At 38.5% G+C, this 14,809-nt stretch overlaps 1 protein-coding gene across 1 annotated transcript; it reads left to right on the forward strand.

Moving 5' to 3' along the window:
- Positions 1–243: 243 nt before the first annotated feature.
- LOC143636384 (NADH kinase-like) lies at positions 244–8,354 on the forward strand. Its single transcript, XM_077103989.1, has 5 exons — positions 244–424; positions 1,377–1,622; positions 1,754–1,834; positions 6,849–7,000; positions 7,855–8,354. The coding sequence occupies exons 1-5, from the start codon at positions 353–355 to the stop codon at positions 8,228–8,230; spliced, it is 927 nt and encodes a 308-aa protein (XP_076960104.1). The 5' UTR covers positions 244–352; the 3' UTR covers positions 8,231–8,354.
- The last annotated feature ends 6,455 nt before the right edge of the window (positions 8,355–14,809 follow it).

The raw sequence follows: 14,809 nt of genomic DNA on the forward strand, positions 1-14,809 counted from the left end.
TGTAAAAACAAAAAAACTAGATAAACGAATATGAATACACATTCAAAAGTTGTAAAACTAAAAAGTTTACTTACAATATTTGATTACACAAAAATTGTCTCGTATAATCTAAAAAATTAAAGTTATGATATGCTCAAAACGAATCGCGAAACGTCCAATACAATGGGTTGATTAATTTATACATTTCCTTTTGTCTTTTGGGTTATGTTTATTATTAACTAACATAAAGGTGAAATTGGGCTAATAAACCCAACCACCGTTTGATACGTCATACGTATATCAACAGTTGGATCTTGCCTACATACAATACACTCACTCATTGCCGTTGGTCGTTTGTTCCCGCCAATTAGCCATGGCAAGAAGGCGTCTATTGCTGCTTCTAAAGCCCTTGGACACCTACTCGTTTCACCAATCAAACCCTAAGGTACCCACCATTGTTTTTCTTCATTCTTTGATCTTCACTGCAAGAATGTTTAACCTCACAATCTTAACCCACGTTTCAGTATTGCCCACCTTGTGTTTTTGGTAATATGATTCATCAGGGTGTAATGCAGGTAAGGTGTTTGATGAAATGCCCATGTGAAAATCAGCCAGTTTTGTTTTGTTGTCTTGATCGTTTTGTTCGTTTACTAGGTTAGAAGCCCGTGTATTACATGATTGAAGTATATATTGGACTTTAGGGTTATATTTTAAATATTCAGCTGGTATTACTTGAAATCTTTTACTATGTCAAAACCACTGGATTTTGGATTGAAGGGTGCATTTTGTTAACTGTTTTCTCTGCTTTTGTCTTTTCATAAAATGCAATCTTTCCATAAATTTTCTAAAGGTAAAATACCATAAAAACCAGCGTACTTTCTGTAAAAACATTTGTAGACGTGCCGAACCTCAACTTGACTAGGCTTGAGCTCAGCTCGTATTGACTTGCGAGAGATTGAGCTCATCTAGTTTCAAGTTATTTTTCTAAAGCTCGAGCTCGGCTCATGAGTCGTATTTTCAAGCTTGAGCTTGGCCCAGACTTGGTTCCTTAGAAAGTTATAAACACATGATTTTTATCTTTATTGCAATGTAATTTGTAGAATAGTGTTTTCATTATTTTATCCAATCATCATTAACAGTTTCTTTTCTTTTTTCTTTTTTCTAAATTAACAAGCCAAGGAACTTTATGATAAAAACAGAAAGTTTGTTGATTTTTTATGTGCAAAATAATGTTAAGGACTTTTATGGGAAAAACACAGAAAGTATGTTGGTTTGTTTATGTTCAAAGGATTGTTGAAGGACTTTTACGAGAAAAAAACAGAAAATATGTTGGGTTTTGTGGAATTTACCTTTTCCTAAAATACAAACTTTTTTTCTTTTTTTTTTTAACACTGTAGGTATTACAATATCTGGATAACAGGCGCAAAGTTCATAAAGATGCCATTGAATTTTGTACAAGTATTTTACAAAGAAAGTCCATCGACTGGAATGCTACTTTTTATAATAATCTGTCTCGACCTGTTCAAAATGTGGATCTTGTTGTTACTGTTGGCGGTGACGGGACTCTTTTGCGTGCGAGTCATTTTTTGGATGATTCAATACCATTACTGGGAGTAAATTCTGACCCCACTCAACCACAAGAGGTTGTTAACTTGTTCTTGAATCATTAGGATTTCTATTCAATAGTTTATGTTGATACTCTTGATTTATGCTTTCATATAGTCTTGTTCTGTTGATTATGTTGTGAAATTTGTGGCCTGTGTGATTTTTTTAGGTGCAAGAGGCGAGTAATGAGTTTGATGCTACTAGAAGCACCGGTTATCTTTGTGCAGCAACTGTTAAAAACTTTGAACAGGTAAATATGATTACAAAAGTTATATATTATTTCAGTATTTTTCTGTTTTTGATCAAATGTAGGCCTGTAAACGAACCAAACATTTAGTGAACCGTTGGGCGGGAAGTTAAACGAACGAACACGTACATGCTCTGTTCATGTTTGTTTGGTTTGTTTAAAAGCCTAATAAAATGGTGTATGAGCTTTATGCATTATAGATACACTTCGGACCACTTTCTTGTTTTGACCCATTGAAGATAAACCCTAATCTGAATCAGCCCTTTAATAAGTATAACAATTGTTAGTTGTATTTAGTTATAATTAGGGTTTTAGCCCATATAGTTGGCTAAAGCCCATGGGCCTTTTATGGGTTGATAGCTAGGGTTTATTTGTGTATAAATAGATGTAGTTTTTATGTATTTCTCACACCTTTAAGTAATAAACATTACTTTCACTACAACCATCTTCTTTACATGGTATCAGAGCTACGGCTCTCGATCCAAACCCTAGCCGCTATCTGACCCGAACCTGAGTCTGACCAGCCGTCACCAGCAGCCTTCAGATCTGAAACAAGCTCCTGCCTTGTTGTTCTGTCCTGTCACGAAATCTTTTTTTTTTCTTTTCGACCGTGAAACTACTGTTCACTGACGAGCACTGTCCACGTGAAATCACTGTTCACCGGTACTGTTCACGCCGGGAATTACTGTTCACGCCAGAAGTCACTGTTCACTGCCGGAATTTCTGTTCGCTGCCGGAAAGTTACTGTTCGCTGCCGGAATTACTGTTCGCTGCTGGAAAGTTACTGTTCGCTGCCGGAATTACTGTTCGCTGCCGGGATTAACTGTTCACGACGAGTAACTGTTTACGCCGGAATCTGTTCCCGCCCTCCACCCGCACTTGTTACTGTTCACAGTCAATTTTCAGTTTCGTGTATCACTATGGGCGAAAATACATACATGTATACATTTACTAAAGAGGAGCATGATCTTATTCAACGGTTTCTTACCTCCCAGTTGCCTCATTCTCAAACCAGCTCGGCACATTCAGGTAAACCTTCTAGCCTTGACTTATCATGGGTGATTGATTCCGGAGCCACACATCACATGACTGGGAATCGGGGTATTTTTTCTAGTCTTCAAAATGTTTCCCATGCACTGGTACGTCTTGCCGATGGATCTTCATGTCCCGTTCTCGGCATAGGATCCATCAGTAACTCGGAAAACCTAAAACTGTCTTCTATCCTATTTGTTCCTAAATTTCCTACCAGTCTTTGTTCAGTGAGTCAGATTACCAAACAAAACAACTGTTCTGTGACCTTTTACCCAACTCACTGCGTTTTTCATGAACTAGGAACAAATCGGGTAATTGGTACTGGTTTTGAATCAGGAGGTCTCTATCGTATATCCCGTTTTCGCATCCTGTAGCAAACTTTGTGATTCCGCTGTCAGGGAGGCTCACTGTCGGTTAGGTCATCTCTCTACAGCGGTTCTGAGGCAAATGCGACCAGATTTACAACTTTCGTCTTTTAATTTTCATTGTGAGTCGTGTCAACTTGGTAAACATACCAGGCGTCCCTATCCCCCTAGGGTGCCCAATCGAGTCAGTTCTTGTTTTGAACTGTTGCATTCTGATGTATGGGGTCCTTGCCCTATCAAATCTACGTTGGGTTTTGAATATTTTATTACCTTTATTGATGACTATTCTCGCACTACTTGGGTTTATTTATTGAAATCTCGTAGTGAGGTATTTTCCATATTTCAAGAATTTAATGCTTATGTTCAAAACCAATTTAACACCACTATTAAAACTTTACGATCTGATAATGCTAAAGAATATTTTTCCACCGACTTTTCTTCATACTTAAAAACCAACGGCATTATTCATGAATCATCGTGTGCTTATACATCTCAACAAAATGGTGTGTCCGAACGCAAAAATCGTCACATATTGGATGTTGCTCGCACAATCATGATCCAATCACGTGTTCCTCATCGTTTTTGGGGAGATGCCGTTCTCGCTGCCACATATCTGATTAACCGCATGCCCTCAACCGTTCTTCATGGTAAAACATCGTTTTCTGTACTATTTCCCAACGATGATCCATTTCCTCTCGCACCTAAAGTATTTGGTTGCGTCGCCTATGTTCATGACCATAGTCCAAAAACCATCAAACTTGATCCTCGAGCCATTCATTGTCTTTCTTGGTTACTCACGGGTTCAAAAAGGGTATCGATGCTATAGCCCATCACTTCACCGATACTTTACCAGTGCCGATGTCACTTTTCACGAGTCTCCTTTCCCGAGTGTTCCACTCCTGTTTCTGACCCGTTTCCCGATCTCGATATACCCACATCTCCCTTCATCCCTATCATTCCTGTGTCAATTCCTTTTACCGATCCAATCTCTACTGATTCTGACCCACCGACAGAATCTCCGCCACTGCTTTTCACATATGCTAGGCGGGGTAGGGGTCAAACATCAGCGACTCTTGATTCACACCCTGGCCACGACCCCGAAATACCCTCCGATACTCCGTCTACATCTGAGCAATCCACACCTCTCACTAATACATCCTTACCCGATCCAACAACCTCTGATACTCCCGTTTATGATCCTCCTGGTGCCCCACTTCCCGATATACCTATTTCCTTTCGCAAGGAACACCGGAAATGTACTCGTTACCCAATTCAGGACTATGTTGCCTACACTAGAGGTGGTCAAAAAAACCGGTCCGGGAACCGGTTTGCCGGTTTAAACCGGAAACCGGTTTTTAAGAAAACCGGTTTTTTAAAAACCGGTTTGACCGGTTTGCAAACCGCCGGTTTGTATTTCGGTTACACGTTTTAGAGCCAAAACCGGTTAACGAACCGGTTATAAAAAAAACCGGTTTTTTTTATTAACCGGTTATTTTAAAAAAAAAACCGGTTCTAACCGGTTTCTAAACCGGTCCTAACCGGTTAGACCGGTTAGGGTTTTGACATACAAAAACCGGTTATTAACCGGTCCGGTTATTAACCGAACCGGTTTTTTTCCGGGCCAAAAAAACCGGTCCGGTTAATAACCGAACCGGTTTTTTTAAAAAAACCGATTTGTGCACCTCTAGCCTACACCCACCTATCTCCTGAATCTCATGCGTACACCACTACCCTTGATTCCTACCCGATTCCCAATAATGTGAAGAGCGCTCTCGCTCACCCAGGATGGAGACAGGCTATGGAAGATGAAATTGGGGCTCTAAAGTCCAATCATACATGGGATCTTGAAACACTTTCTAAAGGGAAGCGTATTGTTGGTTGTCGTTGGGTGTTTACGGTTAAACTACACCCGGATGGCTCCTTACACCGCTTAAAGGCTCGGTTGGTTGCAAAAGGGTATTCTCAGGCATATGGCATTGATTACGATGAAACCTTCTCTCCGGTTGCTAAAATGCCATCTGTCCGTATTTGTATCGCTCTTGCTGCCATTAATCATTGGCCGCTCCACCAGCTTGATGTCAAGAACGCCTTTCTTAATGGTGTTCTTGAGGAGGAGGTATATATGGAGCAGCCCCCAGGGTTCGTTGTTGAGGAGGAGGCCTCGAAAGTTTGCAGGCTACGTCGTTCTTTATATGGTCTTAAACAGTCTCCCAGGGCATGGTTTGGGATGACTCGGAGTGCCTACGATCACTCTGTCTTCTTTAGACACCAGAAAGGAAAGAGGATTATCGTAGTTGTTTATGTGGATGACATTATAATCACAGGTGATGACGAGGTCGGGATTATCGAACTCAAGCAGTTTCTTCAGTCTCAGTTTCAGGTCAGCGACTTAGGTCGATTGAGGTATTTCCTTGGCATAGAAGTATCCCGCTCTCCACAAGGAATACTTCTCTCCCAACGAAAGTATGTTCTTGATATGTTAACCGAATGTGGCTTACTGGGTTGTAAACCTGTTGATACCCCAATGCTTCCTACAAAGAAACTCCTCCCAAAGGAAGGAGATCCAATGAAAGATCCTGAGCGATACAGACGGTTGGTTGGTAAACTTAATTATTTAACCGTCACACGACCGGATATCTCCTTTACTGTCAGTGTTCTGAGCCAATTTATGGCTACACCATACACCGGTCACTGGGATGCTGCCCTTCTTGTCTTAAGATATCTTAAGACCTCACCTGGCTTGGGTATATTATACTCCAATCAGGGTCATTGTCGTGTAGGTGCCTTCACGGAAGAAGGAGATGGTCGGATATCAGGGTTCTCAGATGCAGATTGGGCAGGTTGTCCGATTTCTCGACGATCTACCACCGGATATTGTGTGTTTGTTGGAGGAAATCTTGTATCATGGAAGAGTAAGAAGCAACACACGGTTTCCCGGTCGAGTGCCGAATCGGAGTATAGAGCCATGGCAGATGTAACATCAGAGATGACATGGGTTCGTCGTCTTCTCAGAGAGCTCGGGGTTGTTTCTAATGACTTGATGAGGTTATACTGTGATAGTAAGTCAGCCATTTACATAGCCAAGAATCAAGTATTTCATGAGAGGACAAAACATATTGAGGTCGACTGCCACCTTATCAGAGATCGAGTAGTAGGCACACAAACTGATCCTCCTACCATTCAACCAGTTCATGTGAAGACAAATTTTCAGCTAGCAGACATTCTAGCTAAACCGCTCCGGAAAGCTCAGATAGATTTTATTTGTAACAAGTTGGGCATGATTAACATCTATGCTCCAACTTGAGGAGGAGTGTTAGTTGTATTTGGTTATAATTAGGGTTTTAGCCCATATAGTTGGCTAAAGCCCATGGGCCTTTTATGGGTTGATAGCTAGGGTTTATTTGTGTATAAATAGATGTAGTTGTTTATGTATTTCTCACACCTTCAAGTAATAAACATTACTTTCACTACAACCATCTTCTTTACAACAATAACAACAACAACAACAACAGCAATCGTACCCGATAAATCCCACAAATAGCAAACGGCCCGTTAAGAAGTAAATTGTTATATTAGACTGATTAAACACAAAGTATTACGAGTATTATTGGATCTTGCAGATACTAAATAACATCCTGGAGGGTCAAACAACTGCTTCTGAACTGTCAAGAATGTCAATTCATGTGAATTCGATGCCGGTGTCAACATATGTTCGTAATGACATTTTAATTGCAGACCCGTGTCCCGCTTCTGCTTCTAGGTTCTCTTTCAGGTATTAGAGATCTCTGTATGCGTTTTTGTGTTGCCAAGATGGGTGGGTTGGGTAACGTGTCAAAATGGGCTGAGCCAGGTTAAGTTGACCCATAAACACCTTTTCTTCTCTTCAATTATAGCAAATAAGTAATGGCCTAATCATAGTTAGAAAATAATATCGAAATATCATAAAATGACTGTATCCAACCCATTTTTTTTAATATAAAGTATTCAAAAATAACTCTCGGCTCATTTGCATGCATCTAGGTCTGTGAACGAGCCGAATGTCCAGTAAACTGTTCGTGAACTGTTTGGCAGGAAGTTTGTTTATCTAATAAATGAACAAACATGAACAAATTGTTTTGTTCATTTAGTTAAACAAACGAACACGAGCACATGTCTCATTTATTCATTTATGTTCATGCTTGTTTATATCCTCGTTTACATTAAGTTATGTTTGTTAGTTTACATTTGTTTTCAGTTTGTTTATATACAGTTAAACTTTTTAGACCCACTACAATCAAATCTAGTTTTATTAATTTTTTTAGGCCCAACAGATTGATTTTCACGTTTGTTTTTAATTAGTGTTCGCATGGTTATGTTTGTTTAGTTATGTTTGTTTACTTTGTTTTCATTTATGTTCGTGAACGGTTTGTTTATACTATTAATAAACGGACACAAACACCCTTATTTTCTTAACAAACTAACACGAGCAAGAAAACCTTGTTCGTTTACTTGTTCATAATCGATCCTTTGTTTGGTTAAAACAAACGGACATGAGCATGTTCCGTTCGTGCTTCCTTGTTTACAAGCCTAAAATCTATTAGTTTTGGAAGCTGCATATTCTTATGCATATGTTTTGACTTTGTAAAGAATTAGGAAAGATGGTCAAACAAGTCCGCCTCTGGTCAACTGCAGATCCAGTGGTCTGAGAATCTCAACTGCAACAGGATCAACCACAGCAATGCTGTCGGCTGGTGGATTTCCAATGCCCATATTATCTAAAGATCTGCAGTACATGGTGAGAGAGCCCATATCACCCGAACCAGCCCGTTTGAGGTTAATGCATGGGTTAATAAAACCTATCGAGTCAATGGATATTGATTGGTACACAAAAGAGGGAGTGATCTACATTGATGGTTCTAATATTGTTCATCCTGTTCAGTACGGTGATACCATAAGCGTATCTTCACACGGGCCAGTTTTGAAAATATTTTTACCTAACCGTTTGTTACCAAGCAAGATTTGAGGGGTTTTGTAGTCAAGTGCATGTAACAGGTTAGAATTTAAGTTTGATAAGTGAGTAGATTTTATACACAAGATGTAAAGTGCTTGCACTTGTTTTGTTGATAAGTGGAGGCTAAAATAGTAAATTGACCAAAATCTTGTATTGCATGCGAAGGGCTCGACCCGGGTTGTGGTTTTCTAAGTCGATCAATTTTAAGTCAAGTTTTATAACAGACCTGTTATCTAATTTGGGGAGAGCTAAAGTGACCTGTTGTTTGATTTAAGTTGACCAATTGAACCTATATATTAACATAAGAAGTGACAATAGGTATCGGGATTGGGTAACAAGTTTAAACGGGTTGGAAGCTGAACTACGGTCTTGTCTGATTGTTGACTCATTAAAATTTTTATTTTTGTAAAATTACTTGATGTATAAATTATTAAATTGTATTGAACATGTTTAAGAAAACTTAATTATTATCCTAATTTATAGTTTTCTTAAATAAATGCACTTAGATTTGTTTTTTTTTGTTATTTTTCCTCTTTAGCCATCTCCTTAAACACAAGGATTAGACCCGGCAAGAAGCTGGAACTAACCCGACAAAACAGAAAAAATAGTCATCTCATCCTAACCTTTTTAGAGAATTCTTTTGATTTATCTTATCTCATTGGCTTTTAAATTTTCAAATGTTGACCCAAAACAAATTCTATGAGCTTGTTTTGTCAGCCCCAAAAAATACAACCACATCATAGAGCCTGGTATCAAGCCCATCATAGTATTTTGAAGTATTTCCTTTATTTTTTTTATTTATTTTTTAATCTATTTTATATAATTTACTATAAAACGATTACAATAAAGTGGCAGGTAAACGGGCAACAAGCTGCGCCGCAACCCCCTTTTGAATAGCAAAGCCAATCCTGCTAAAAACGAAGCTTTGGGACCTAGAAGCTGAAGAGGTTCCGTGTACGACGCGCTGAACCCTACTCAAAAATTTCACAGCCTCTGGAGCCAGAAAACCAAATGTATCAAAGGCAAATGGTAGAAAGACATGTTGATTATCTAAACAAGCTTTCTCGTGTTTAACAACTTTGCCCGATTCAGCCTTCAACGCAGCCTGACCCACAACAAACCCACGGTCCCTGAGCCCAACAAGAGGAGACACTCCTGTAAGATCCACACAGGCGTGTTTCCCCCCTGCCCACCCGAACACAAGAATATCAGCTGGTCGTAAAGTAGACCTCCCTTCAAGAGGATCCGTGAGAAAGTTAACAGGGGCCTCCTTTTTAGCAGAAATCCCTGCCCGTTTAAGAACATCAAACAGAACATCCCTAACCAGATCATGTCTGTATTTAAAGCCAGGCAATTCTTTGCAATGCACCGCATGGTCACCAAAAGAATCCAAACAGACCTTGCGACAAATTGTTGGAATACCATATGCCCGAGACACATAATTAGGTTAATGCGGCTAGCCGTGTTTGATCCAAGTCGGGTCATACCCAATAACGAGTTAGACACACACAAATTATATATTTGTTAAGATAAGATCTATAAAACAAATACAGAACACGATACATTCAGAAAATCGGGTTTCTGAATATTTACTTGAAAGTGTTAAATAAATTAATTGGTTAATTTATTTATTCAAATAATTATTATTGGAATAATTATTTAACTATGTATTCTTTTATAAAATGGTTTATAAAAGATGGGGTGTTTATATATTTTATAAAATATAAAATAAAATAAAAAAAAAAAAAAAAAAAAAAGGGTATAATTGGGGCCGGTTTTGGGTGGGCCCCACACCCCATAATCTTGATCACATCATGTCATGTATTTGGTAAGGATACATGATCAAAATCACCTAACATCATGGGTATTTGATATTGCATGATGATAATAAATAATGATCAAGATACATTGATTATTAATACACTTTCAAGTAAACAAAACAAAAGATACAACTTCTTCCTTTCTTTCTTTCTTGTTTACGGCCAAAAAGAAAAAGAAAGGCTCGGGTCTCGGGTTTTTCGTGTTCAAGCTTCCTAGCATAGCTCGGTGTGTGTTGGAGGCTCGGGGTATATTCCGTTTGAGGGTTTTCCTTTGAAAGTCTAACATTCACATCATCATCTTCTTCAACCATCTACTAAACTCTTAAAGGGTTAAGAATGTAAGTGTTTACTAGCTTGATAGTTTAGCTTTTCCGTATCATTTGATCCTTGCTTCGGGTTTCTAGTAAATAGATTATTGGTAATCTTATAACATGAATAAACTAGGTTATTCATGAACATATACATATATAAACACATGGATACATATGTTTAGTTTGTAAATATCACGCTTCCGCCTTAATTGTGACTAGTTAAATGGTTAACTAAGTTTGTTAATTCTATAGAAACCCAACAAATGGCATCAAGAGCCGGGATACGGGAAACTAAGCTTCGGGTTCTCGGTTTTATTTTTTTTTCCCCTTGAAAGATTTTATACAAAAAAAATTAACATGCATGATTTTTCTTTGTATTTAATCTTGTTATTGTTTTTGGCTATGTTCAAAAAAAAAAAAAAAAAAAAAAAAAACCGAGCAAATGGGCCGAAGCCCAATTCGGGTGAATTTGGGCCGAAGCCCACTTAAATACGGTTATTGGGTTAACCGGATATAAAAGGGAAAAAGCTAAATGGGCCGAAGCCCATTTTTGGTTAAATGGGCCGAAGCCCATGAGTTTTTTAATTGGGCCGAAGCCCATGTGTTTTGCACATGTGGGCCGAAGCCCATAATCACGTTATTGGGTCAAGCCCAAATTGGGTTGGGCTAGGCCCGATAAAGTCAAGGGGTTTTGGAACGGGTTCCTAAGACATAAAGGGTTATGTTTGTTAAATACTAGACCGAGCCGTAGACCAAGTGGATGTTTGTTTGTGGTTGATGTTGTGATTGTAATTAATTATTCAAGTTTCGGTTTGTAATAATTAATTAGGGGCAATTTTGTAATTTTGTAATTATTTAATCATATGGGTATGTAATAAATAGGTTATTTGTATTATCTTTATTTTATAGAAAAATGTATTAGGACATTTATTTTGTAAAATAAAGAAGATTGCAAAATTGGAAGTTTGGGCCTAATTGGGCCGGGTATGGTGATAATGGGTCTCACAAGCCCATTAAAGGGATTCAAACCCAAAAGGACCTAAGCCCACCAATTGAGCCCAAATGGAAGCTTATGGAAGCTAAGGCCCAAGTTCAAGCCCAATGGATCACAACGGGGTTGAAGAAGATGCTCGAAGCATTTGGATGCGGGATCGAGTGGGAGCTACAACATCCATGTGTCATGTGTCCCTTAGGATTGGACCTAAGACACACACTTGTTTCGGCTAACAAGTGTGGTCTAATTTAGTGGCTCGTGTCTAGTATAATTGTGTATGCTTGTTAATTGATTGTTTGATTGTGTGGTTGTTAGATATTAGGATATCAACTTCGTCACATAGAATTAATTAACAAAGCATAAAACGGGTTCTAATAATTATCGGTAATTACGTGACACATAGTTTAATAAAATGGATTTATTAACTAGCCGTCTCACGCCCATAATAAAATGGCTTTATTATAAATTAGAATTTTGAAAATGGTTTCAAAATATCATGTTACTAAATGCATGTTAGAACATGATTTAAAGTTTTACAACTAGAATTATTAAAACTAAAAATCCCTTTTAAAATTAAGGATAATAAGTTAAACACCATCCTTTTGTATAACGCTTAACATATTAGTAAGCTCTTAGTGGGAAAAAGGTCACCTAACCGCGTAGAGTAAATTAATATGTTGAGGTAATATTGACATATAAATGGGAAAAAGGTCACCTAACCGTTTGTATGTTAATATTACAAGTTGATACAAGTAGGACGACTTAAATTAGAACCATGTGAAGAGGGTCACCCAAGCATGGGGTCTAATAGGTGTTGATGGGATAAACATGCCGACACGAAATATGATTTCGAACCGGTCCCATAAACTCTAGAAGTTGCAAAAGGGTTTGCAATTGTTATGAATAACTACCTTGATAAACCGACAATGGGAAAAAGGTCACCTAACCGGAGTCGGGTTTATCGTTGGATTCTAGATTTTAATTATTAATTATATTTGGTATATATATAAAAGGGTATTAATAATTAAAAAGGTAAAACACTAAAATGAACTTAATTAAAATTCTGCAGATGGCCGCACACGTCGACGACAACATAATCCCTAACGTCCAAAATGTCTCTCTCCGATCTATTCTCGCTAAAGACCGTCTTAACCACAATAACTTTTCGGATTGGTTCCGAAATTTAAGGATAGTTCTAAAACAAGAAAAATTATATCATGTTTTGGAAACACCTATCCCCGAAGAACCGGAAGAGGGTAGTGAGGTCGAATATATGAATTGGGTCAAACTCACGGAAGATTCCATTCAAGTGTCATGCCTCATGTTGGCGACTATGGTTCCCGAAATCCAAAAGGATTTCGAAAACCATAATGCGTACGACATGATTACTCAACTTAAGGAAATGTTCCTTAAGCAATCGAGGGTTGAAAGGTTCGAAACGGTTCGAGCCTTGCATGCATGTAGAATGGATGATAATCAACCAGTTTCAACTTATGTACTTAAGATGAAAAGTTACATTGATCGCCTCGCCAAGCTCAATTGTCCCATCTCAAAAGAGTTAGCAACGGATTTGATCCTTAACTCTTTGTCGAAAAGGTTCGACACTTTCGTATTAAATTATAACATGAACGGGTGGGACAAAACCATTGGAGAACTTCACTCAATGCTTAAAACAGCCGAGGCGAGCATGGGCAAAAGGGTTTTACCCATGTTTGCGATCAATGAAGGTAGATCCAAGAATCGATCTCAACCCAATCTTAAGGCTAAGGTAGCCAAAAGAAAGGGTCCTCCTATGCATCTTAAGGGTAAGGGCAAATCACCGGTTATGGCAAAGAAACAAAAGGTTATGGAACCGAGGGGTCATAAGGATGATCCTTGTTTTGGTTGTGGGGAGACCGGACACTGGAAACGCAATTGCCCGGTCTACCTAAAAGAGCTAAAAGACAAGAGGAATGCGGCGCATACCTCGGGTAATGTCTTTATGATTAATGTTGAGCTAAATCTTATTTCTTCTAACACATGGGTATTGGATACCGGATGTGGAACTCATATTTGCAATTGGTTGCAGGGGTTCAAAAAGAATGAAGACTTAAAGAAGGGCGAAGTGAATCTTTTCATGGGCAATGGTGCAAGGGTGCACGTGGTCGCTAGAGGAGACTTCACTTTATCGCTTCCAAGTGGTTTGGAAGTTGTTTTGAGAAATGTTTTGTATGCTCCTAGTTTGACTAGGAACATTATTTCTGTGCACCTTCTTAGACAATGTAATTTTGATTTTAAATTTGTAAGATCAGAAATGCATGTATCATCTAATGGTATCTTTTATTTTAAAGCTGTACCAAACAACGGTATTTATGAATTGGTTCATGATAATACCTTAAATAGCTCATTATATCAAACTTCTACTAAAAGACTCAAAAAGGATTTGAGTGATTCCTACATTTGGCATTGTCGCCTTGGACACATAAACAAGAATCGTATAAATACTCTCCAAAAGAAAGGTCTTTTGAAAACAAACGAGTTAGGTTCGTTTGATGAGTGTGAATCTTGTATTCAAGGCAAGATGACCAAAGAGCCTTTCAAAGGTACAAATGAAAGGGCTAAGGATTTGTTAGGTATAATACATACGGATGTATGCGGACCTTTCAAGCCAACAAGTAGGAATAGTGAAAGGTACTTCATTACCTTTACCGACGATTTTAGTCGATATGGGTATGTTTATCTAATGAAACACAAACATGAAGCCTTTGAAGTGTTCAAAGAATTTCAAAATGAAGTACAAAATCAGCTCGACCGAACAATCAAGGTACTCCGCTCCGATAGAGGAGGCGAATACCTAAGTGAAGCTTTTCAAAGTCATCTTAGAGATTGTGGAATTATTTCACAGCTCACTCCTCCTGGAACTCCTCAACATAACGGAGTATCCGAGAGGAGGAATCGAACACTGTTGGACATGGTTCGATCAATGATGGCACGAAGCTCACTACCGCCATCATTTTGGGGATATGCGCTACTCACAGCGGCTCGTATTTTGAATATGGCCCCGACCAAAAAGGTGGATCGAATACCCTATGAAGTGTGGCATGGAAAGGTTCCATCCTTTTCATATTTAAGGGTATGGGGATGCATAGTTTATGTTAAACGTGACACCCCAAATAAGCTTGACGCTCGATCCATCAGGTGTATCTTCATAGGATACCCAAAGGATGATATAGGATATATATTCTATGATCCTAGTGAACAAAAGGTGTTTGTTTCACGCAAAGGATACTTCTTAGAAACTAGGTTCCTTATGGAAGGACCTAGTGAAAGGAGAGTGGAACTTGAAGAGGTTCAAGAATCACTGGATGATACACAATTGGTCGATACTAGCTTTCAACACGAGGATGTTGAAGATGATCAAATGGTTGATCATACACACGTTGCTCGCAGATCTAATAGGATTAGTCGACCTCCCAAGAAATATGGA

This window comes from Bidens hawaiensis, unplaced genomic scaffold (assembly GCF_021521415.1).
Source record: "Bidens hawaiensis isolate Kalapana, Puna unplaced genomic scaffold, B.hawaiensis_p1.1 tig00007902_1, whole genome shotgun sequence".
Classification (NCBI taxonomy): domain Eukaryota; kingdom Viridiplantae; phylum Streptophyta; class Magnoliopsida; order Asterales; family Asteraceae; genus Bidens; species Bidens hawaiensis.